The sequence below is a fragment of the Monodon monoceros genome, unplaced genomic scaffold, assembly GCF_005190385.1.
Source record: "Monodon monoceros isolate NGI ecotype Baffin Bay Population unplaced genomic scaffold, NGI_Narwhal_1 Super_Scaffold_2, whole genome shotgun sequence".
Classification (NCBI taxonomy): Eukaryota; Metazoa; Chordata; class Mammalia; order Artiodactyla; family Monodontidae; genus Monodon; species Monodon monoceros.
Genome location: NW_021703776.1, coordinates 77357037 through 77383800, shown reverse-complemented (window position 1 = coordinate 77383800; position 26764 = coordinate 77357037). Strand labels below are relative to the sequence as shown.

Here is a 26764-nt window from a genome sequence, read left to right as displayed (position 1 = left end):
ACTATCTTTAACATTGTAGCTGAAAGTAAGTACAAGAGGAGGACCATCGAGCATCTAAGCAGGCCATCTTAAGGTGTGTGGCCTTTCCTACTGCATTAATAGCAGCGTTGCTTCTGTAACCAGAATTGCTGTCCTTTTCTTCACATTAATGGTGAGATTTTATTTATGTGGCAAATTCATTGATGAATCATTTCATGCATTCATTCATTAAATATTGGTTTGCCCTGGAAATACAGGGGTGAATAAACCCAATGCCCTCATGGAGCTTACTTTCTACTTTCTAGTGGAAATAAATTATATTAAAAAAATTTAATTTATTGAATAGTTATAAGTGCTGTGTAGAAAAACAAAACAGGATGGGAACTTGTCAGAGGCAGAGTTGCAGTTTTAAATAGAGAAGGCTTTGTCAAGAAGATGAACAGCTGGACAAAGGCCTGAAAGGAGCGAGGGCCCTGTGCTAGAACACAGAGAAAACCTGGGGCATGTGTCAGGAGAGCCCTCACGTTGGTGAGGGCGCCCTGTCATCTGAGGAGTGTGTAACCTGGAAGGTTGAAGACAGTGTTAGCTGACTTAAACACCTGAAGAATGGCCTGGGGAGAATTTAGGTTGTCTCTTCTCTTGCAGGGGTTACAAGTAGGTAAGAGAGTGACAGCTACAGGGAGAGTGTTGCCCCCTGGAAACAAAGACCTTTCAGGTCGTGGGTCCTGCCCATAGACAGGCCATTGCCTCCGAGTGCCAAGAGTTTCTCTTCCCTAGAGGAGTTTGGTGGTTTGGATGTCATTTTGATGGTAGTGGCAGCGGCGGTGGTGAGGGAATTCAGGCTCTGGAAGGGTGACTGGATTTATACCTTTGAAGTCTTGCACAATCCTGAAAATCACATGTGGAGATTAAAATCATTGTTATTCCACCCATAGTTGCCATCTGGTGGAAAAACAAATAACTACAAGGTATCGTTCAACAGATATTTTGTGAGAGTCATTATAAGCCAGGGAAATGTAGTTCAAAAGGTTTGGGGTTTATTTTTCTCTGACTTAACAGAACGTTTGCTTTTAAGATTGATTTACTTTCCAGAAATTCTTTTTTCATTTTGGAACTTTGTCTGCTTGTAGGCTCTTGGCTTATCAGGAGCAAACCACTCGCAATCCTCAAGATTCATGTTTTATAAACCTTCCATCTGAAAGGACAGTAGCTCATTCTCTGGTATGCTGATAGTGTTGTGGAAAATATAATTTGGTTTTTAGAAATACCTGCTCCCAATTTCTGTGTCAACATTAGGACATCATCCATCTTCTCAAAAAAAAAAAAAGTTTGAGATGATGTATCTGCAGCCAAGGACCTGTATTATTTTCAATCCATTGTGGATTATTTTGTAAAAACACAAGATCATGCATTTCACTAATTCTGAAATGTATAGTGAAAATAATTTGGACTGATGGAGGGGATGGATAGTTATGTGAAAGAAAAACTTGAGTAAAATGTTATTTGTGGAATCTAGGTTGAAGGTAAATGTCGGAACAGAAGAGATTGTTTGCTGTGGGTTTTAACTTAATGATTTCTTCACATTTGATAAAGGAATAGGATCAGTTAAGTCAGTGATTTTCAAACCACTACCAACTTTTTTCAGCTTTTCTGTATGTTTGGACATTTTCATAACAAAATACTGGTACAAAATCATGTATTGGGATGTCATGGCAATGTCACATCACTGCAAGTTTCTACAGACATACTCTCTGTACTTGTCAGGGGACAGGTTACAATCCATGGCATTGGTCCACGGATCACACTTCGCATAACTGATTAAAAGCTTATTTTACTGTATTATTTCATATAATACTCAAAAAAACTGTTGGAAAAAAGGGATATAATTCCTATTCCACCAGTGGCAAAACTGACCGAGAACAGTTGAGTCTCTCAGCTTGTGTCACACCTTGAACGCTCAGGTCTGATTTCCTTCCAGGTTTTGGTACATTCTTTCCTCGTCGAGAGGAGAGCAGTGCAGCAGACGTGAGGGTGAGCTGAACAGCATTACACAACCGGGGTTGGAATATTGTAAAGGTGGAAACAGCACATTTTCTTCCATACAATAAAGATAAATGATTTTAGGGATTTACTGAACATTAGATAGTATAAGACTGTAAATGTAATATACATTTAAAAAATTTACTTTCTGTATCATTATAATGAGGGCAAACTGCGCCCCCCCCCCCAAACAAACAAACAAACAAACAAAAAAACCTCTTCATAGAATAGGCAGAACAAGGCAGCCCAACCCAGGAACTTGCAGAGTTTTCTAAAATTTTCTATAATACCATGAAACATCGAATGAAATAGGGGAAGGGTGAGGGGATTGATTAGGAGGGGGTGATGCCTTCTTTCACTTTATGTATGCATATAGAAATTGACTTCACAAATTTACATTTATCATGCTCCCTTTTCCACTGTGAACATGATCTTTTTTTCCCGTTAAGACTTTCAGTCTGTGCAGATTGGAAGCCCAGCTAGTGCTCAGTGATCGTGCTTCTCTGTTTAGATTTGTGCTCGGAGTGAGTGGTTTGGTAAATTCTTCAGTTTCTGGCTCTGTAGTTACAGGGTTAAGGAGAATTTGCCATCGGCTTAGGGAGATTTAAGCTAATCATTGAGTTGGAAGATATCTATAAAGGAAGACTAAAGGGTCTGCTATTAGCTAATATTAGAAGAAAAAAGCTTTATAAAAACCTTGTAATATTGATGATGGGAAGAGCATGTGTATTTTTTTCCCAAAACAATGGTTTTATACTTCTCAAATCACATTTATGTTCATTTGGATGTAAACTCGCCTCAATTCCTACCCGCAGATAATGCGAGAAGCCTTTGGTAGTTTAGGGGGTTTAGGTTTGCTTTAAGGGCTTTAGAGTTGATATGAGGGATTTAGATAAGTTATAAGGCAGGGTCTTTTGTGAGCACCTGCTTCCTAGTTTACACATAAAGGTCTAGACATATCACAAAGGTCTAAACACATATCATATGTTTTTTTTTTAAAAGATTGCTATCAGTTTTAAGGTATGATTTCTTAACATTTGACAAGGGAATGGGATTGGTTAAATCAGTGGTTTATAAACCTTGGGAATTCATGGATTTTAAAAAAAAAACACCAATGTCAAATATAGCCTCTTAGTTTTTTGCCAAGAAAGATCATTAACCACTACAACAAAAAAACTAACCCACAGTCTATTGTTATTAACATTGTATTACTTAGAAGTGACTTGTACATACGATTTCTACTGTTAAAATATGGAGGAAATTTAGCTTTATTAGAATTACTTTGTAATCTTTATGTTCATTTCTTTACATTGAATCAGTGAAAACCTCATTCCACACTGGTCAAAACTCCCCTCCCCCCTTTCGGATTTAATAACTTTCCAAAATCCATTACGACTATAAGAACCTCATTATTTTCTGTAAAATTTGAATATCCAGTGATACCAGACCCTGCAGAGGCTTTAAAGGTGCAGTTCTAATGCAGTTCATAGTCTAAGCAGGGGAGAGATACAGTGATGCTGTACAGAATTTGCTTGCTTGAGGACAGGTATATTTCATACCTTCAGAGAGGATGGGAAGTGCTAAGAAGGCACAGGGTGAAGACCTGGCATAAGCTGGGGAAAGTGTCACAAAGGAGCAGAGGATAACAGGAGTGCATTCGGCCTCCTCATTCTCTTCATTCTACCGGCTCCTTGCTCTATCCCACTCAGTTTAATGAGCCATAAGTTGATCAGTCACCACACTTGATTGCATGGTCTGGGCTTAGATTTTCACTCCTCTACAATCTGGCTGTGTGACCTCGGACAAGTGTCTTTACCTCTCTGTGCTTTTGTTTCTTACCTTTAAAACAGATACTAACACCTACCTTATGTGTTTGAGGGTTAATATATATAAAGCCCCTAGAGTAACTTTTAGCTGTTTTCAAAATGCAGTCTTTATCATGTGACTCTCTGACAAATATTTGGGTGGCATTCCCTGCTCTGGGGATAAAGACCAGATACCTTTCCAAGGCTTATAAAGCCTGTCCCTTCTCTCCAGTCTCTTCTCACACCACTATAGCCTCATTCCCTTCACTGAAGCCCGCCGAGACCAGCCGTGCCCCACCCTACCCCATGGTCCCTTGGTCTCCCCTCGTTTTCCAACTGATTCCTCTTGGTCTTCATACCTCCATTGACCTCCTCAGATAGATGCAAAGTCTTGCTACAGACTCTTACGGTGCCAGAAATGCTCAGTAGTATACATCAAGCTGCAGTCATTTTAGTTCGTGTAGTTTGTTTCTTCCACTCTAAGTTCTGTGAAGGCAGCAAACCCATGTCATTTTGCTCACCAGTAAATCCCCAGCACTGAGCACATTGCCCAGCAGGGAATATGTTTTGCTAAATATTTATGGAACAAGTGGATGAGGTACGGTAAGGGGGAGGAAGCTTGTAGAGAATGTCAAAGGCTAAACAAGCGGTTCCCTTTATTGGAAGAGAAAATATGTTCTCAGGAGCAGTGGAAGAGAAGGCTGGAAAGGTAGGTTGAGGGGGACTTGGGTGGGTGAAGAGACCGGCACAACAGGGTGCCAACAGGGAATATAAGCCATTGACTGGCTTTAGGCCTGCGAAGTGAACAATAGGAAATACTGGTATTTATGCCGGAAAACTGGGAATTATTTGATATCTAGTAAAATCAAATTCATGGTTACAAAAAAATTGATCATGAATTGATGGCACCTGAAAAACAGTTTAAGAAACTGTTTCTCCATGGGCCGCATAGATTATTCGAATCATTAGACAGTATTTTATTTGTCATTATTCAGGAGAAAAAGGCGTCTCTTTGAAGTGGGGCTCTTGTACTTTCTCGGCGTTTTCCTGGCTGAGCACAGCTTGGCGGCCTTCCCAGGAACCATGTCACAGATGACCACAGTGATTTGGCAAACAGATAATGTTTTTCTCATCGTATACAATCCTTCTGAGTCAGAGAAGCAATGCATGTTTCAGATCAAAAGCAATATGTGAACAATGAGTACTGCTGTAGAAAAGTGTATTTGAGGCTTTATTTGGACAGCTGAGCAGACTCACCCTTTGCAGACACAGCTGCTTGTTGCAGTCACCACATTTCAATTGTGTTATTAGTTCACCATGACTTGAAGCTCTTCAGTAACTTCTTTGGTCTCTAAGCTGAGCAGGTGAATGGGAAGGGTGGCAGTTGGTGGTTCTCAGAGGGCCCACGTACAAGTTAAAACCCAGTAAAATGTGGAGAAAGGTAGCATGTGTGGTGTATTATTTTTCTGATGTCCGGATGGTAGCTCCCCACCCTCACCCTGCCACGCCAGGTGTGTATTCAGTTGGTTGTATATTCAGTGGCCTTTTCACAGGGAGGTCACTGATGGGTAATTCCACATGTGTTGGCCAGCACCCAGCAAAATACATGGTGTGCAGGGGTGAACCCTTGGTAGGAGTGGGGTGTGGTGGGGTGGAAGAGTGCGTAAGGAGAATAAAGAAATGTTGCTTCTGGGTTCCAGAGACAGGGATTCAGTCTCTGTTCTCCCAATAACTTTGTGATCTTGGGCTAGTCACTTCTCAGCCTGACCACTTCATCTGTAAAAGAGAATGATAATGGAGAAAGGGACAGGGTGATGATAAGGATGAAAGGAGATAATATATGAAGAGCTCTAGGGAGACAGAATATCTGCTCATTGGTGGGTGTGTTTATATACTAAGTTCCCGTGGCTGCTTCTGCACCAGGATGGCCCCCTGTTATGTGTTCTCCGGACAGACGTTCACTGAGGATCCTGGGGCCTAGAGCAGAAAGCTGGCGTTATGTGCACGCTCGGCTTGGAGAGCGGCATCTAGGACTAGCCTTTGCACGTGGTAACACTTTACCCGCCTTTAACTTGCTAGCTGTTCTTATGAAAGGACACAGGGTTAAGACAGTTGATACCTAATGAGACTAAATCCATCATGGTTACAGTTTCATAACTGATAACATCTGAAAAATTAAAAACTGTCATCTCTGCAAGAACAGCACAGATGGAGAATTAGACAGTATTATGTTTTTAGACAATAAACATCTTATTTTTCTCACAAAACTAGTTCTCTGTGGCATCACTCATCGTGCCTCCTTCCCTCTGAGATATCTTTTCCCTCTCCCGTTCATATGGGCAAGGTTCATGTCCTATACTTTCTTCTGGAAGCAAGTAACTGAAACTCAGTAAACCATACTGGTTAATTGTTTAAATTGTGCAGTTGCATGGAGGGGGAGATACAGTGGTGAATGAAACAGTCTTTGGCTTCATGGAGCTTACTGTCTAGTGAGTAAAAAGTAAGACGGTAATAGAATTTGCAGTTAAGTATTACAGTTACAAAGTGACTTTAAAGGAAAAAGAAAGGGTGCTAGGATTGCATACAAACAACATAGGATATGGCCGATTCAAGGTGATTCGGGGAATCACTGAGGGTCAACTGAGCAGGGATCTGAATAGTTGCTAGGAGGTAAGTTGGTGGTGGTGAGATGGACAGCGTGAAGTTTTTGAAAGAAGGATGGTGGAGGGCGGGGCATGGAGATTGAGAGAGAGAGATTTGTGATGAAGCCAGAGTGATAGGTAGTTTGGAGCCAGTTGAAGTGTAGGGCCTCAGAGGCCTTGCTGATGACTTTTGGTGGAAAGTCAGCAAAGAATTTTTAAGCTGGAGAAGAATTTAAATGGCCAGGTTAAAAAAAAAAAAAAAAAAGATTGATACCAGTGAAGAGGATAAGTTGGGGAAAATGAGAGTAGAGTGGCTATCAGGGAAATTTCTAAGGCAGGAAGACCACTTAAGAGGCTGTTGTTCTTAGCCAGCTGAGTCACAGTGAGGGGCAGGAACAGCTTCTGTGGGGTGTGAAGAAGTGTGGAAGGATTTCAGAGGAATTCCAGGGTGAGCAGGACCAGCAAGGTTTAGGGACAAGTTGTATGTTGGGAAATAAACATGGAGGAGATGGTGGAGTTGAGAATGGTTTCCAGGTCTCTCCAGGAGGGAAATAGGTATTGATACTCATTGAAGCAGGTAAGCAGGAGGTCGCGCAAATAATGGGAGAAGTCATGAATCCCGTTTGAAATTTGTTAAGTTTAGGGTGTCAGTGGGACGTGTCAGGAGAGCTGATGGGTGGTATTGGAGATGCAGGTCTGAAGCTGAAGTGAGATTAGGAGGGGTTGGTGGGTCACCCTTTGTGATGGTGTTGGGATTGGGAACACATGCAAAGTGGAGCCCCTCAGACCTAACGATGGTTGGGATGGAACCTTAGCGAGGACGCAGGGAGGAACAGCCTTCTGATGATGGTAGGCCTTCCTTTCTCCTCCACATCTAGGGCCAGGAGGGCTGTTCCTCATTCCTGCTTTCAGATCATTGCTCTTCCTCCCTCAGGCGAAATCTCTTTTGCCTTCTGGAGTGCATTCCTGTTCACTGTTACCACTTATTACACTTCCAGTTTTTCCGTGTTTATCCATCTCCTGGTTCCTTTCCCATGGGCATCCATATTTTAGGAAGCCTGTGATCCAGGTGCCTGTCTAAATTCTCTTCTTTAGCCTGAGAGGATTCAGTGTCTATAGATAGTCATCACTTTTTTCAACAAACCTTTATTGATCCCTTACTATAGGCAGGCACTGTGTTAGGCACTGGGTTCACTAGAAAACAAGACAAAGTCACTGCTCTGGTGGCTCTTGTATTTTGGGGAGACAGACCTACAGTAAATACATATCTGGTAGTGCTGTGTGCTAAAAAGAAAAACAGAGCAAGATAAAAGGGTGTGATGGGGCTTCGCTGGTGGCGCAGTGGTTGGGAGTCCGCCTGCCGATGCAGGGGACACGGGTTCGTGCTCCGGTCCAGGAAGATCCCACATGCCGCGGAGCGGCCGGGCCCGTGAGCCATGGCCGCTGAGCCTGCGCGTCCGGAGCCTGTGCTCCGCAATGGGAGAGGCCACAACAGTGAGAGGCCCGCGTACTGCAAAAAAAAAAAAAAGGGTGTGATGATGAATAGGGGGAAGGGGTGGGGCTGGTATTGACACCCATGTGAAGTAAGAATGTAAACCATGTGGATATATGACATGAATATGATAGAATACAGTGTAAACCATGTATTATCTATTGCTGTGTAACAATTTATCCCAAAACACAGCAGTTTGAAACAGTAAATGCATGTTGTCTCAGATGCATTCTCAGGATTAGGAATCTGAGAGAGGCTTAGCTGGATGTTTCTGCTCCGGGCCTCTCGTGAAGTTGCAATCAAGCTGTCTGCTGAGATCACACTCGTGGCTCAGTTAGTCATGAATTTGCTTTCCAGTCCACTCCCCGTGGTTCTGGGCTGACCTCAGTTCATTGAGGGCTGTTAGACCGAGGGCTTCAGTACCTCGCGTCACAGCAGCTTGCACCCCCCGGGCATGTGATGGGAGAGTGCGCTGCAGGCTTCCACAGACTAATCTCAGAAGTGACGTACCATCACTATTTTCTGTAATCTGTACTATAAGCTGCCTCTCTTTCCTGACTTGTCTCCCTCGTTGCCTACATGTCGTTTCCCAGTTCAGCTTTTTGCCTTCCTCTCATTTCCCTTTTCGTCCAAGCTTTCTAGAAGAACAGTTTATATTGGGTTGGCCGTTCATTTGGGTTTTTCCATAAGACGTTACGGAACATCTTATGCAACGTCGTATGGAAAAACCCGAACGAACTTTTTGGCCAACCCAATATTTGCCGTCTTAACTTTATTACAGCTTGTCCTTTTCTCCTTCCGCAGGTCAGTTCCTACTCTTTACCACTCTACTATCTTCTCTGCCAAAGGTGACCAGATGGTGGTAGAGACAATCAAATTTCTGCTGATTTCCCTTTTGGTACTTGATTCTCTTTCTCTCAGGACTGTCTCCCCCTCTTGATTGCTAATGTGTCGTATTTTTCCTTCTGCTTCTGACGCTACCAGCCTCCCCTGGATCCAGTTCTTCTGCCAGCTTTGTAAATATAGGTATTTCATGGAGTTTTGTTCCTCACTCTGTTTTTACTATACTTGGTCTTCAAAGCTGACCTCTACCAAAACTAAACCAGTAATCCAGGACCATGCCCCCCATATACCCACCACCATTTACAAGCAACACACACACACACACGCGTGCGCGCGCACGTCATTCCACCTGTGTTCTTTAATTATTTTTAGCTAGTGGAATCCAGACACCCCAGTAAAAACTGTGAATCATATTTTCCCTGCCTTTACACATCCTGTAACTCAGCAGGATATGTTGATTGTCTCCCAGCTGTCTCTCCTCTGCCTCTCTCTCTTTAGCCCATGAATTGCCCTAGATGAGGCCCTTACTGCTTTTCACCTGGTCTCCAGATAACTGATCCCAATCTCTGTTCTGGTCAGTCGTCATCTACCCTTGATGCTGCCACCAGTTATTTGTCTAAATCATGCTTCTTAGTATTTCAGCACCGAGGTTACCTAGCCATCATCGACTCCTGACCCACCGGCAAAGCTCAGATTCCTTGCTTGGCACACACTGCATTTGGCCATCTGGTCTCTGTTGATTGGCACAACTTGTGTTCCATTCACCCTTATATTTGATGCTCCTGAAGTATAAAAATTCTTATGTTTCCTTCAAAAGGTCATGCGATTTTATGCTTCTTGCTTTTTACCTCTTTTATTTTCCTGAAACATATTTTCTTCTCCCTTTTCCCCTTACTCACCCCACAGGTCATTCAAATCATGGGTCCTTTGTCCTGTTCCCCTCTCCTCCCTAACCTTGCTCCCCAGATAACAGTTAGTAACTTCCTTTTCTTTCCCCCCACCTTTGCATAGGTCTCTATGATTGCTCCCGCCCTCTGTTTTACTGTGTATCCTGTCTCTCTCAGGTGGTGTGAGCTGTTTGAGGGCAGGGTCTTTGGCTCATTTGTCTTTATGTCCCCAACACTTAGCAGAATGCCTGACATGTTGTTACCACTTAGTAAATGTTGATTAAATAACATGCAATTGGACTGAGTTAGTATGGCTTTAGGTATGGTTTTACAGAGGAAATTAAGACTCCAAAAACCTAAGTTCATCAGCGCCCTTGCTTCAAAAACACTGTTTGGTTACTTGGTAGAATTTAGCACTGACAGAAGAGGTTGAAAAAAATGAAATGCCTCCTAACTTAGAGTATTAGATATCAAGCAATTAAAAGGTTTTCTGAAGCCAATTGTAAGGCATTTATGTTGTGCTTTAAAAACATCTTGCCGTTCCAGCTTTATACAATTACCAAATTTTTAAAAGTTGTTTCAATTTCAAATATTTTCTCTTAGATATAGTGTCCCATGCAGCATTTCAGTATTCCTGTATCACGGTGCAATCTGGAGACAGAAACCACACGATAATCGATCAGGGAAAATTTGTTATAAACAATGAGGGGTTGGCTACGATGGGCAACTAAAGAATATAGGAGTAGCAGATACAGGGAGCAGAGCACCCAAGGAAGGAGCAAATCTGGAAAAGCGTGGGATCCAGACCTCACCGGAGATGTGGCGTATCCTACCAGATGGCAGAAAAGTTCACTGCAGTGCCGCACCGGCAGGATTCACGGGAACCTGCCTTCTGCAGTGCTGCACTGCAGAACTGCCCGGGAATCTGCCAGTGTGGGCGCGCCCTGCGAAGCCATCCTTGGGGTCTGCAGAGAAGCTGCCCCGGGGGTGGGTGCCACGTGCCTCCAGGTATAAGAAGAGAACCGGGAACCAGGGCCCTTCCTCCTCCAGTGTCCCTCCAGCACCCTCTAAAACTGTACCAGTGGCAAGGCCACAGGAAGACAGCCCTGGAAAGCAGTGGACTGACAACTGGCGCAGTCCGCCCCCTCTGACTCCTGAGCCTCCGTACGTTCCCATTTAACAAGATACAGCTGTAACAGAAATTAGAAGAATTATGTCCGTATAACATTTATCTTGAAGCCTAGTGCCCAACGAGAGTAGTGCAATTAGATGAGGATGAGAAAGAAGATGGAGAGACCCCTATGTGTTTAGAGGTAGTTAAATGGCATTTTTAGATAAAATATTAAATATCTAAATTTTATTTTCCTTCATCTAAATAAATTAAAGACACTATTCTTATACTTGGGGCTTAAGAATTAGTTTTGGCTTAGAAACATAAAAAATAAGAGTCTTTTTGACTGTAATTGAGCCACAGCTAGTAAAAAGAGAGGAAGCGCTGTGTCTATGTGTCATGCATGTTTGCCTAGTGTAAAATTCACCACTCCTAATTCAGTACGTTAGTTAACCAAAATATTCAAGAGTCAGGAATCCCCTCTGGCCATTGAGCAAAGATAGGAAACAATATTTTGTATGCATGGTCTGAAAAGAGGAGAAATTAAGTGGGGAGAAGGTTTGGGACCTGGTAGCTGAGATGCCAGTCGCTGGGACAAATGAGGCTGCTTTGCACAGACCACACATGCTGTTTGCCCACGTGCAGACGGACATGGTAGTAGCATTAGAGCAAGTAGTGGGGTCATAATTTGGGAGTACCTCAGTATCATGAGTCAGTTCTTAGGGAAAAGACTGACATGAATTTTTGTTCCATAAGCCTTAACAACGGATATAACTCATGGGGCCTGCATTAAATAGTCCTACGGTTTCTTTGGAAGGAGTTTTTGTTATTATAGGAAGAAAACAGGAATAAAATCAGTCTCATATGACCCCTAGAGGCTTCTTAGGAATATTGATGACAGAATCGATGTTTCATGAATCTTGGCCGATACTTGTTGATATTTGGGTCTGTGACTTAGAAGAAAGGAGAGATTCGAGGCCAAGTCTGATGTCCCTTGCACAGTATGACCTTATTACTTATTACCCACCTCTTCCTACCCATTTCAAAACTGTCTCTCTCCCTGGTTGTCATTGTTTGTGCTTTATTTCTTACTTGATATTAGCGGACAGCTAAAAGTTTTAGAGTTTGCTTTTTCATCATCGATTTTTCCCAGCTACGAGAAGTGTGTGAGAAGTTGGGGAGGTAGTGAAGTCAGGGGTGGGGACAGGTGTACCCTCCAGCTGTGGAGTAGTTTTGATTACCAGTTATACCCGGAGGGTATTGACTTGGATACTAGACTTACCACACTATTGGCCTTCAGATTTTCAGACAATAAGGGACCTTCCCCTTGCTGAAGAACTAACCAGAGCTCCCAAGTACACTTAGGGAAGTTGGGTTCATATCTCCAATTACCTTTGCAGTCGACTCTTAAGGGTTTCAGTTGTAGAGATCCCCATGACCTTCAGGTGGGGAGCGTGTAGGTCAAGGTTGGGTCATACAAGTTCCTCAAGACTCATTATTTTCTCTCCTAAACATTTCAACATTTTAAGAGAGATGATTTGGAGCCTCCATTTTGTCGTTAGTTAGTGCATATTATGAAACATTTGAAACGTTGTGAATGTTTGGTGTCATAACTCTTGGATTGCTAAAAGCAGTTGGTGTTAGTGTCCACGCCTAATTGTAAGTGGGTTTTTGTTTTCTTTTGTTTTTTTGTTTTGTTTTCAGGTTTTTCTGAAGAGTGATCGAGTGGCCAGAATGGTTCAGAGTGGAGGATGTTCTGCTAATGACTTCAGAGAGGTGTTTAAGAAAAACATAGAAAAACGTGTGCGGAGTTTGCCAGAAATTGATGGCTTGAGCAAAGAGACAGTGCTGAGCTCCTGGATAGCCAAATATGATGCCATTTACAGGGGTGAAGAGGACTTGTGTAAACAGCAAAACAGAATGGCCCTGAGCGCTGTTTCTGAACTTATTCTGAGCAAGGAACAACTCTATGAAATGTTTCAGCAGATTTTGGGAATTAAAAAACTAGAACACCAACTTCTTTATAATGCATGTCAGGTAAGTGATCATGATATTTCCTGTTCCCCTGACTCACAGAATGAACACCAAGTCTTTACAAGCCTATGAAGATGTACTTTACTTTCTCTAATCACTTTGTTTGAAAAGGTGAGTGAAATTGAGTTTTAATATGTCAAATAATGACATTTGGAAGAAGCTCTGAAAGAATTATTTGATAGGAGAAGAATATCTGTGCATTTTATTCAGTAAGTAATTGTTCCATGTGCCCTATTTTAGGACATCAGATTTATACCTATTGGGTATATGTGTATGGGGCATGCCTTGAGTAGTAAAGTGAAAATCGTCTGTTGTCTGAAGAAGCTTGGCACTTTATAATAAACAGGTATTCCTCACTGCAGAATAATTTTTCATAAAGGTATGATACTCATCTTCAGAGTTTTATGGAAGTGACTGAAATTTCAAAAATTTTTTCTTTAACCCAGCCAGATAGAAATGAATTGAAGAAGATTGCTAAACTACATAATTTAGAGGTGACAGAGTAAATAATATATTTTCTCTTCAGTTGTTATTTTAATCATACATATGAAAAACTAAATAAAATATCATGTTTGTTCCACGTCTTTCATCTTTAGATCCTATGATTTGTCTAAATGTATTCCTCCCTTAGTTGTATTTTGTTTGCTTATTTTAGAGCTATAAATTATTTAACTGTGCCCTAATATACAATTTAAATTGCCAAAATTCTGGCATTTTAAAATTCCTGTGTTCATTAAGAGTCACACTTTTATAATGTACATATGTTTACATCTATTTTAAATCTTTTTGCAAATCTACTTCTCAATTTCTGTATTCTATGTATCATTTACTTTGCATTACTAATTTGTGAATCATTTCCAATGAATAAATTAGCAGAGTTAATTAATGGAAAAGCAATGTGGAACATAACCCTGTGAACAATTCATGCTTTCACTATAATTGATTTTACTGCATTATTAAACCAGGTGGTGGTTTTGATAGTGTTGGAGGATGACTGTACAGCCGAAATCTTCCATTGTAAAAGAAACACAACTGGGACTTCCTGTTTTTAATGGAGCAGTAGCTCACTTGTATAGTTAAATATTGATGAACAAAATTTATTAGTAAAATTCAGATTCAGACATTGAGTAAATGTTTACCGAGTATTCAAGCCAAAAACTTTGCTAGGTGTTGGGGAAACCAACCTTAACTAAATAAAATATTTGTTCTCTATGTGCTGAAGTCTTAATAGAGCAGGTAGACCTCTAAAATAAGTTATTACAAATGCAGTAGAATTTATCCTGAATGTTACAGGGTCATAACATAAATTCCTGTGGACCTACGCGTTTATGTTTATTTATTCAAAATGTACTAAAATTAATCTTTTGTTTACTTTTAAAGATCACTTCTACAGCAAGGGTTTTGACCTCCTGGTTTCTGTCCTCTGTGATTTGGAACATATTGGGTTGGCCAAAAGGTTCATTCGATGTTTTCTGTCAGATGGCTCCAGTAGTGCTTAGTTGTCTTTAACTTCATTCCAAACAGTTTTGTTAGATTGTATTATGACAGCTGTCATAGCAGCATGCATTTAAAAAAAAGTATCAAAATTGGTGAATTTTTGTGTAGCCATTTTAATATTGAAGATGGAAGAAAAACACATTTTCGGCATATTATGCTTTATTATTTCAAGAAAGGTAAAAAAGCAACAAAAATGCAAAAAAAGATTTGTGCAGCGTATGGAGAAGGTGCTGTGACTGATAGAACGTTTCAAAAGTTTCGTGCTGGAGATTTCTCGCTGGACGTTGCTCCACGGTCGGGTAGATCAGTTGGAGATGATAGCGATCAAATCAAGACATTAATTGAGAACAATGTTATACCACGCGGAGATAGCCGACGTTCTCAAAATATCCAAATCAAGCGTTGAAAATCATTTACACCTGCTTGGTTATGTTCATCGCTTTGATGTTTGGGTTCCACATAAGCGAAAGAAACCTTCTTGCCCATATTCCCGCATGCGAATCTCTACTTAAACGTAACAAAAACTTTTTGTTTTTAAAACAAATTGTGATGGGTGATGAAAAGTGGATACTGTACAACAATGTGGAATGGAAGAGATCGTGGGGCAAGCGAAGTGAACCACCACCAACCACACCAAAGGCCGGTCTTCATCCAAAGAAGGTGATGTTGTGTATATGGTGGGATTGGAAGGGAGTTCTCTATTATGAGCTCCTTCCAGAAAACCAAACGATTAATTCCCAACGAGTACTGCTCCCAGTTAGACCAACTGAAAGCGGCACTCGACGAAAAGCATCCGGAATTAGTCAACAGAAAACACATAATCTTCCATCAGGATAATGCAAGACTGCATGTTTCTTTGACGACCAGGCAAAAACTGTTACAGCTTGGCTGGGAAGTTCTTTTTTTTTAGATTTTTTTTTGATCTGGACCATTTTTAAAGTCTTTATTGAATTTGTTACAATATTACTTCTGTTTTATGTTTTGTTTTTTTGGCTTCAAGGCATGTGAGATCTTAGCTCCCTGCCCAGGAATCGAACCCACACCCTCTGCACTGGAAGGTGGAGTCTTTAACCACTGGACCACCAGGGAAGTCCCTTGGCTGGGATGTTCTGATTCATCCGCCTTTTTCACCAGACATTGTGCCTTTGGAGTTCCATTTATTTCGGTCTTTACGGGATTCTCTTAATGGAAAAAATTTCGATTCCCTGGAAGACTGGAAAAGGCATCTGGTACGGTTCTTTGCTCAAAAAGATAAAAGGTTTTGGGAAGATAGAATTATGAAGTTGCCTGAAAAATGGCAGAAGGCAGTGGAACAAAAACAGTGAATATGTTGTTCAATAAAGTTCTTGGTGAAAATGAAAAACATATCTTTTATTTTTACTTAAAAACCGAAAGAACCTTTTGGCCAACCCAATACTTCTAGTTCAAATCTCTATCTGTAATAATGGATTTATTTTTACCTTCAGTTCTATCAGTATTTGCCTCATGTATCTTGATGCTTTGTTAGGTTCATACACATTTAGCATTTAGCATTATCATGTCTTTTTGTGAAATTAACCCCTTATATAAAGTCCCTCTCTGTCCCTGATAATCTTTTTTTCTTTTTTGTCTACTTTGTCTCAAACTAATATGGCTACTTCAGCTTTCTTTTGATTATGGTTACCAGGGTGTATCTTTCTCCATCTGTTTCTTTTTAACCTGCCTGATTCTTTGTTTAAAGTGGGTTTCTTGTAGACAGCTGCATATTACCTCTGGTTTTTGTTTTTAATCCAGTCTGACAATTTCTGTCTTTTAATGGGTGTGTTTAGACCATTTGTATATAAAGTGATGTAGTTGGATCACATTCTGCAGTCTTTTTAAGTGTTGACTCTTCTTTGCATCTGTTCTTTGTCTCCCCTCCTTTTTCTGCCTTCTTTAATTTTAATTGAACATTTATATGATTCCATTTTATATTCTCTTTTGATGCACTACTTATCTTTTTTTAAAAAGTGTGTTTAGTAGTTGCCCTAGGGCTTACAATATGTATTTTAAAATAATCTAAGCTTACCTTCAAATAACACTATAAGGCTTCAAGTGTCGTACAGCTCTCCCATAATAGAGAATTCTCAATTCCTCCCTCCCATCCCTTGTGAAATTTCTGTCATTCATTTCACTTATAATATGCTCTGTTTCACTTATTTCACTTATTTATGCTCTTTTCACTTATAATATGCTCTGTTCACCAAACATACTGTTACTACTCTTGCTTTAAACAGATAATTTTTAGATCAATTAATAAGAAAAGTAAAAGATATATATATGTGTGTGTGTATATGTATATGTATATATATATATATATATATATATATATATATAATTTCACCTTCATTTATTCCTTCTCTGACACTTTTCTTTCTTCACGTAGATCCAAGTTTCTGACCTACATCATTTTCCTTATCTGAAAAACTTCTTTGAACATTTTTTGAAAGGCAGGACTACTGATAATGAACTCCCCCAGTTATTGTATGTCTGATAAAGTCTCTGTTTCTTCTTCATCTTTAAAGGATAATTTCATTAGATGTAGAGTTAGCTTTTTTTCTCTTTTAACATATTCTAAAGATTTCACTCCCCCTTCTTGCTTGTGTGGCTTCTCATGAGTAGTCCGATCAAGCTCTTATCCTCGATTCTCTGTAAGGTGTTTTGTTCGTTTTTTTGTCATCTGGCTTCCTTTAATAATTTCTCCTTGGCTTAGTTTTCTGCAGTTCAAATATGATATGCCTGGGTATGAGTTTTTTGATATTTCTCCTGCTCGGTATTTTCTGAGCCTCCTGAATTTAGGGGTTGGTGTGTGTCATTACGTTTGGAAAATTCTCAGCCATTATTAATTCAAACGTTCCTTATATCCTATTCTCACCTTCTCCTGCCAGTATTTTAGTTATATTTGTTATGTCTACTTATGTTACTCATCACAGTTCTGGGATGTTCTTTTTATTTTTTTGTTTGCTTTTTAGTTCTCTTTCTCTTTGCATTTCAGAGAGGGAAGCTTCGGCTGACCTTCAAGTGTCCTGATTCTTTGCTCAGAATCAGCAAGTCTGCTGATAAGCCCGTCGAAGGCATTGTTCCCGTCTGTTAGTGTTTTTGATTTCTAGCATTTCCTTTGATTCTTTCTTAGCGTTTCCACCTCCCTGCTTATATTATCCATCTGTTCTTGCCTGTTTTCAACTTTTTCCATTACAGCCCTTAATATATTATTAACGGTTACTTAAATTCCTTGTTAGTTAACTACATCCATGTGACAACTTAATCTGGTTTGGATGCATGATTTGTCTCCACAGACTGTGTTCCTTTTTCTTTTTTTGCCTTTTGGCATGCTTTGTAACTTTTTGTTGAGAGCCAGGCATGTTGTATCAGGTAAGAGAAACTGTGGTATATTCGCCTTTAGTGTGAGGATTTATGTTAATCTGACTGGGAGGTTGGCTGTGTTTAATGTTTGTTGTAGCCACAGGCGCAAGAAGCTTCACATTCTTCTAGTGTCCTTGTCTTTTTCTCCTGTCTTGACTCTGGGCTTCCCTAAGTATTCCTCTTCAGAGAGTCTGTATCTGCGGCTCTTTAACCGTGATCAGCTGTTCTTCTGGAGCAATGCTGGTGTTGTGGTAGGGTGCTGGGCTGTAACTTGCACAAGTATTTCTTGTTTTTTTGTGTGTTTTTTTTTTTTTTTGCAGTACGTGGGCCTCTCACTGTTGTGGCCTCTCCCATTGCGGAGCGCAGGCTCAACGGCCACGGCTCACGGGCCCAGCCGCTCTGCGGCATGTGGGATCTTCCTGGACCGGGGCACGAACCCGCGTCCCCTGCATCGGCAGGCGGACTCTGAACCACTGCGCCACCAGGGAAGCCTTGTACAAGTGTTTCTAACCTTTGTCCCCGAGTATTGTTTTCCTCCTCACCCACACCCCTTATTTCCTTCCCTGGCTAAAGCATCCCCCATTTGTTTCCTTGAAGTCTTGTCTCCTGTTCATGCTGGGTTTTTTGTTATTATTATTATTTTTTCAAATAGACAAGACAGAAAGGCCGCAAAGGACTGCAGAGGGCAGCCTTCTCCTCCTCCAGCTAGAATAAGTTTTCAGCGTTTTCTTCTAACAAAGTCCTTTCCCCTTTGTTAGGGAAAAGAATCTGGGCGGTATAACAGTGGCTCTTCTCCCCCTCTTCCTGCCAGGTTCCCAAGGGGAACCTTCTTGGATCCTTACCATGAGAACTTGGTGGGGTCACTGGAAGAAAGCCCAGGAAAGTGCAGAAGCCCCTTTATGATTACAACCCCAGGAGTTTCTCACTCTCTGCACTCAGCTTCCAGTAGTTTGTCCGAATTACTAGTCAAATAAGTGGTTCTATATTTCTGGTACCCATTGACTTCTGCTTTAAATGTAGTATCTCTCTGTTTTTCCTGTGTCTCCAGATATTGGGTTAGTGGTTTGCCCTGAAAGCTCAGTTCTCTGATAAGGGAAGAAAAGTCATTGATTTTCAGCTTGTCCAGCTGTTTATTGTAAAGACAGGAGGCATGACTTCTCCTAAGCTCTTTACATGTCTGAGCTGAAACTAGAGTTCTCTTCAGCTCTGAGATTTGAAAGAAAAGCTTAAAGATTTTTTAATTAACTTAAAGAAATTACAGAAATACTCATAAGTAAGGGAAGAGCTTTCCTTTGGAATAAGAATCATTTTACAGAAATTAAGAAAATGGATTGTTGAGAAAAACAGCTGAGGTTCTTCTTTTCCCCTCAAGGACCTGTCTATCTTGTTTGTTCTTTTGTTGTCTTTCAGCAGAGTTTAAAAAAGAAAAGGCTATAGAAATCACAGAAGATAGCCTGCCCTTTATAGGGAAGGAATGGTGTGAGGAGAGGAATTAGTAGAGCAGGGCTCAGGGAAGCAGCTTGGTCTAAAGCTAGCCAAGCTGCGGGTACCTGGCTCCAGGTACATGTTGGTGGAATTTACTCCACTTTCCCTGTGTCTCAGGAAAGGCTTTGAGGCTCTTGCTAACTGTAAAATTCTTGCTTCTGTATTTATTTACCCTGTCTGGTCCCTTGTTCTTGCCAACAGTGTTCTCCTAGGAAATCTCAAAGATGTTTTGTTGCTTCAGGATCCGAAGCTCAGGATAGGAAGCTGCTCTGCTGAGATGTGCAGGTTGGCAACGGCCAGACAGCTCTTGGGGACTCAGAAAGGAAAGGACGTGAATGAGGAGAGAGCAGTGCCAGGGCTGCCACCTGAAGCTGACAGAAGCCTCACGTGGTTTTGTAGCCCTTGTCCCAGAGCTGTAGGTTTAGCATCCATAATGGAAAAACAGGAAGCTGTCTTCTGAAGAAGCATAGGTGTTGATATTGCTTCCGGTCAGAGCCAAGAACTTATTAATTTCAAAATTAAGGCATTGAAGAGTTTCCTCTAGGAAACTCTTAAAAGCACTAATTTAGAAGATAGCATGTGTAACAATTAAGTTATGAAACCAGGGATAATTGAAAGAAAAATTATTTACATGTTATCAGAAAAACATAAGAACGACCCACATATGTCATGGATTAGTTCTTGTGCTACTGAAACTGCCTGTCAGATTTTGGATTCTTTGCTTTGAGAATATTGTGTTTGCATTGGTGCACATTCATAGAACAAAACACTAAGAAAAGAAGATGATGAAAAGAGCGCAAACTGTACATTCTACAATGAGTAACATAACAATACCAGAATCTGAAATTGTTAGCCATCATTTACTTGAATCAGGATGTTAACGGGGTGAAAGAAGCCCAGTCTGTCAGTAAAGACTTTAATTTCAGAATAACTTGAAGGAAATGCAGTGAATTTCAAATAAATACAGTCATACTTTTAGAGAAATGAAGTTAGTTGATATTAAAGCTATGTGTTTTATAGTCTTAAGAATAATTTTGATTTCACATATTTTTGAATTAAAATATTGTTACTTAAGTGGTACCAGTAATGAATCAGCTTTCCTTGAACAGAAATGAAATGTCTTTTAAAGATTATTTTAAAATACGACAAAGTGTGCTACACTGTGTTTAAATCAGTTCGTTAACCCATTCTCTGTAATCATGTAGAGAATACAGATGGTAACATAGAAAGGAGATCTAGTTATTTGCTAGCTTTAATTTTTGTCAAAGGAAGCACTCTTGTAAATGCCACAGTGGCGTGGTAAGTCCCTGGCTCTACCTTCTTGAGGTTGAGGAGAATGCAGTATTGGGGAGAATTGTGTAATCTTCAGGTGTGTCATGAAGAGGGTTACCAGGATGAGAGGATGCTAAATATTCTGTGTGTGTGGGGAGGGGTGAGCATGTGCTGGTGCGGAGATGTGAAGCAGCCCCTGGCGTCTGGGGGGAGCTGCTAGCATAAGGAGGGCTGGGTTGGGGCTGTGGTTTGAGGTGACATTAGCACGTGTGGGTGTCGCTCTTGTAGATTGCAGAGACACACAATCCTAAGTGACCAGAGTCTGAGTAGTGGAATACATAGTACCATATACACTGTCATACTCCTCCTTTTACCTTTTCAGAGGATTAATTAACTGAATTTTACAGCCATCTAGATCCTGATCTTTTCTGCCAAAAGCAATCTTCATTAATCTTTCATAATCTCCTTCCATTAACTGAAGAAAGTTTCACCCATGTTTACCCAAGAGTCAAAGCAAGGTTACCTGGAACCTTCCTCTCTAGATAGCGCTCCCACCTGCCCTCACCAAATTCCTTATATTCTGAAGACTGTAAGAACTGTGTTAAGTAATATTACAGAACTGGTTGTGTGTTTGTAAGGAATAAGCAGGAATATTTATGAATGGTTAAAAAGTATAGTGTTCAGGTTTATGATTCCCTTCCCCTAGAAATCTCAAGCTTTGGAGATTAAGCACTTGAGGTCTAGGAATTTTAAAAAAATCAACAGAGGCAATTGCTGTGCTTCCTGCCCCTCTCACTGTGAAAGTCTTCCCCCGGAAGTGCAGGAACCATGAGGCATTCTGTTCTGAAGACCCCCTTTCACGGTGTGTAAAGGGAAAATAGGGAGAGACGTGTGAATCGCTCAGAGGAGATTGGTATCTGCCTTTCACTGCCGTCATCTTTTTTCTCAACTAGTATCATGTGATTGATAATACATTTTAACATAATTTGTCTACTTTGGCAGAAATATAAAAGCACATTCTACAGAGACAGTTACATTTGATAACAAAAATCACTTGCAAATCAGGAAAATAAAGCTGAGGAAGTGATTGTTAGCAAGGTATATCTTTCCTGTGTGTGTAATTTTTAATCTCAAAATGTCTGAGGAAAATATTCAAGTGAATGTCATTAAATAGCAATTGTTATGTTTTAGGAAACGGCAAGGAGCAACTGAAGACCTTAAGACTGATTGGATCGTATAATACCTGACTTTTGAAATTCTGGAGTTGATAATTAGCTATAATATTTATATAAATATTCACTTCCTTTTTTAAAAATAAATGTATCATGATATATAATTGATGAATCTGATTTCAGTTAAATAAATGTGAATCTGATTGTTAATATTGAATCAGTTTCCTCTCTAAAAATTGTTTTTATTTTTAAATATCTTTATTGGAGCTAGCTATTTTACATATGGTAGTGTATATATGTCAATGCTACTCTCTCACTGCGTCCCAGCTTACCCTTCCTCCTCCCTGTGTCCTCAAGTCCATTCTCTACATCTGTGTCTTTATTCCTGTCCTGCCCCTAGGTTCTTCAGAACCTTTTTTTTTTCTTTAGATTCCATATGTATGTGTTAGCATACAGTATTTGTTTTTCTCTTTCTGACTTACTTCACTCTGTATGACAGACTCTAGGTCCATCCACCTCACTACAAATAACTCAATTTTGTTTCTTTTTATGACTGAGGAGTATTCCATTGTATATATGTGCCACATCTTCTTTATCCATTCATCTGTCGGTGGACACTTAGGTTGCTTCCATGTCCTGGCTATTGTAAATAGTGCTGCAATGAACATTCTGGTATGACTCTTTTTGAATTATGATTTTCTCAGGGTATATGCCCAGTAGTGGGATTGCTGGGTTGTATGGTAGTTCTAGTTTTAGTTTTTTGAGGAACCTCCATACTGTTCTCTATAGTGGCTGTATCAGTTTACATTCCCACCAACAGTGCATGAGGGTTCCCGTTTCTCCACACCCTCTCCAGCATTTATTGTTTGTAGATTTTTTGATGATGGCCATTCTGACCGGTATGAGGTGATACCTCATTGCAGTTTTGATTTGCATTTCTCTAGTGATTAGTGAAGTTGAGCATCCTTTCATGTGTTTGTTGGCCATCTGTATGTCTTCTTTGGAGAAATGTCTATTTATGTCTTCTGTCCATTTTTGGATTGGGTTGTTTGTTTTTCTGATATTGGGCTGCATGAGCTGCTTGTGTATTTTGGAGATTAATCCTTTGTCAGTTGCTTCGTTTGCAAATATTTTCTCCCATTCTGAGGGTTGTCTTTTCGTCTTATTTATGCTGTGCAAAAGCTTTTAAGTTTCATTAGGTCCCATTTGTTTATTTTTGTTTTTATTTCCATTTCTCTAGAAGGTGGGTGAAAAAGGATCTTGCTGTGATTTATGTCACAGAGTGTTCTCCCTGTGTTTTCCTTTAAGAGTTTTCCTTGGCTGTGCAAAAGCTTTTAAGTTTCATTAGGTCCCATTTGTTTATTTTTGTTTTTATTTCCATTTCCATTTCTCTAGAAGGTGGGTCAAAAAGGATCTTGCTGTGATTTATGTCACAGAGTGTTCTCCCTGTGTTTTCCTCTAAGAGTTTTATAGTGTCTAGCCTTACATTTAGGTCTGTAATCCATAAAAATTGTTTTTATAATTGTGAATACAACTGTATTATATTCTTAAATCAAGTTATAACTTTTATCAGTGTTGCTTCATTTGACTATGCATTATTTTTTTTTTTTTTACCTTTGGCCTACGTGTAGAGGAACTACATAAAAATATTTCTAAGTAAGGTTTCTCCTAAAGATGTTTTAACTTATTTCTGCTTTCTCCCAAATCTCATCAGATAAAAATATAGGCTACAGTCAGATATTCCATGCATTTATTTTTAGACTTTTCTTCTTTACTTAGATCTAGTCTATAGAAATTAGGGTTTTATCCCAGCGTGTCCACATTTTTTTTTTTTTTCTTAATGATAAGAGAACACAAATCTTCATAGATCAGGCATTTTTGTAATAGTAATGGAAGGGAAAAGTGTATTTGCCAATACACTTCATGACCTGTTTCCATCTATTAATGAATAAAAGATTATATGAATCTACTGTTCCAACTATAATAATATGAATATTGTTCTTAGGTTTTTCATGGTTGTTAATGAAAATATTCTGTCAAAATTAAAATGAAATGTGATAAATATATTTTATACATTGAAAAATGCTTATTGAATACCTTCTAAAAATATCAGTTACTGGGGGAAACAATGAAAATACAAAAATGACAGGATTTTATTCTTTCCCTCAAGGTGTTTGCATGTGGTCAGGAGACAGATATGTAAGTAAAATGTGATGAATGGTATAATCAATCAGTGTGTCTCTGAGGGTGTGTATAGGGCATAATGTGAACACGTGGATGACAGTCTCTTAATTTGATACTGGATAGTTTGCGTGGATTTCTTTAATGCTCCACCCTGGCTCCATATTAGAATGACCTGAGGAGCTTTACAAACCACTGGGTACCTGGGCCCCCACCTCAGACTAAGTGAAACAGTCTGTGGATGTGGGGCCTAAGTGTCTATTTTTTAAAAGCTTCCTACGTGATGCTGAGGCTTAAGGACCCCTGGTCTGATAGTTCATCTGAGGTCTTCATGCCATGGTCATATCTAAGTATAGAGGAGGCTAGGAAACAGTCTAGCTCTCTGCCCAGAAGAAGAAATGATTTGGAAGTCTGGAAACTCAATCCTCTGTTGGAACTTTAATGAAGGTTCTAACAAGGACAATTCCTGAATTTTGGAAGATGCGTAGAAGTTCAGCAGACTGGAGGAAAACAACACTTACGAAGGCATGAGGAGAATGAAATGGCTTGGAGTCTACGGGAGATTCATTGTGTGTTTTGGTGGAGTAGCAGATGAAGCTAGAGTTAGGAAAGGACTTGAATGTTAAGGGGCCTCACATGCTAGCTGGAAGAGCTTGGAACTATCACAAGATAGGGAACACTGTTCGTCTGTGAGGCAAGGAATGACAGGAACAAGTTGGGGTTCTGGAAAGATCCCTCTCTGTGGTCTAAAGAACGGATTGCATGTGGCCCATCCCCTGCCTCACCCCACCTGTGGGCATGGCGCAGCATTATTAAAAAAGAAGTGGAGGGCTTCCCTGGTGGCGCAGTGGTTGGGAGTCCGCCTGCCGATGCAGGGGACACGGGTTCGTGCCCCGGTCCGGGAAGATCCCACATGCCGCGGAGTGACTGGGCCCGTGAGCCATGGCCGCTGAGCCTGCGCGTCCGGAGCCTGTGCTCCGCAACGGGAGAGGCCACGACAGTGAGAGGCCCGCGTACCAAAAAAAAAAAAGTGGAACAGGACCTGCATATTAATGTTTTGCGTAGTCATGAGGCTCTGCTCCTTGCCCTGCTGTGGTCCTGTTTTCCTGTGTTGCCTGTGAAGTTCCTAGGCTGCTGGATTTCACCTGGGTGTCTCGTCACATCCTCTTGGATCCATGCCTTGTACTATGCTTCAGAATTCCTCTGCTCCTGCGCTTGGGAGCTTTGGCGTGAGTCAGAACACTAGACCACCTACTTGCCTTAAAAGGGACATGATGAAAGCCCAGGAATTCAAGCAGAAAAAGGGATCAGCTGGAGTCTGTAGTTTAAGACATACCATTCTCCAGAACTACGAATAACATCCACCTATTCCTCTCACTCACGTTTTATAGAAAAGATAGTATCCTTTGATGGCTGTCTCCCATTTACATTTCCAGCATTTATCTGATGCAGCATTTCTATTAATTGTGGTCTGATGGGGCATCTCTGATGAGGGTGTTCCTTCAATATAGCACCTACTCTGGTCAGCCACTGATCAAGGCTCTCCATATATTGCGGTCCCTCTTCGCATGGAGCAATATTTTGGGGCAGAGGCATATGTGGCAGGGGGCGGGGGGGAATCAAAAGTTCTGTTGTGTACCTGATGAAATAAGAATGTTAGACGTCCATGTGATGGCAGGTGGTAGTTGAATATACAAGTCTGAAATTCCAGTGACAGGTCAGAGTTGGAGATAAAGATTTGGAAATCATTTTGATAAAGTTAGTGTTTTAATTTAAGTCATGAGACATTATGAAATCATACTGGGAGAGTCTGGGGCTCAAGAAGAAAAAGGACCAGCGACAGAGAGGCCTGGGGATGCCAGGATTTAGAGGCTGCACAAAGGTAAAAGAGCCAGCGAGGAGGGAGGAAACCAGAAAGTGTGGTGTCAGGAAAGCCATGGGAAGACATTGCAAGGAGAGAGTTTACCTGTGCCACACAACAACGAAGTGACCCTTGAATTTGTGAAGTGGAAGCCACTGTTGGCTTTGAAAAGGGAAGACTTTTTGGAGTGGTTGGGAGTGAACCTGACTGGAGTGGGTTAAAAGAAGAACCAAGAGGACTTCCCTGGTGGCGCAGTGGTTGAGAGTCCGCCTGCCGATGCAGGGGACACGGGTTCGTGCCCCGGTCTGGGAAGATCCCACATGCCGTGGAGCGGCTGGGCCCATGAGCCATGGCCGCTGAGCCTGCGCGTCCGGAGCCTGTGCTCCGCTGCGGGAGAGGCCACAACAGTGAGAGGCCCACATACCGCCAAAAAAAAAGAAGAAGAAGAACCAAGAAAGTAAGAAAGTGGTGTTAATAGGAAAACTTCAGGGAATCAGCTAATATGAAGAATATTATATAGTCAAGAAATTCCTTCTATTTAGTATATTGAATCATTTTATTTAAAAAAAAAATTATTGAGCCCTTACCTTACTATGTGTCAGGCTCACAGTATCGGACTTGGTTCTTAATTGTTTATTGCTTTCGGACGTTTAGAAATGTATGGCCCACAAAATCCCGATTTCTTCTGGTAGGTGGTCAGAACAACTTTTTACAAAGTACTTTTTTTAAAAAGCAGTTGGAAAGGGCTGAAGAAAAAGGACTGTATGCTTACGAAGAGTACCTGTGAATTTGACACTTTTAGATGATTATTGGGGTCATAATATCCTGAACCCTCTTTGTTTAAGACCAGAAAAAAATTTCTTTTTTCCGTTTTCCCTAATTACCTTAGATAGATCAGGGCCAATTGATCATTGTCTTAGTAAGATTTTACTTGTGTAATGGGTGGCAGTGATGATTCTAGTTATTTGTTACAAACTGGTAGAACGGCCTCTCTTGTTAAATGTTTTTAAATGATGTCATTTCCTGTTTGCAAACTGTTTTCAGTTGTTTGTTACAAACTGGTAGAAAGGCCTCTCTTGTTA

General features: G+C 40.6%; 1 protein-coding gene across 14 annotated transcripts in view; it reads left to right on the top strand.

Moving 5' to 3' along the window:
- CADPS2 (calcium dependent secretion activator 2) overlaps positions 1-26764 on the top strand; it is a 499759-nt gene that overhangs the window by 149409 nt on the left and 323586 nt on the right. For 13 of the 14 annotated variants that reach the window (XM_029233024.1, XM_029233033.1, XM_029233031.1 and 10 more), the window contains exon 3: positions 12504-12836. The exons of the other annotated variant lie outside the window; for it this stretch is intronic. In XM_029233024.1, coding sequence (XP_029088857.1) covers positions 12504-12836 — 333 coding nt within the window. The remainder of the gene's footprint in view (positions 1-12503; positions 12837-26764) is intronic. 14 annotated transcript variants of the gene reach the window in all.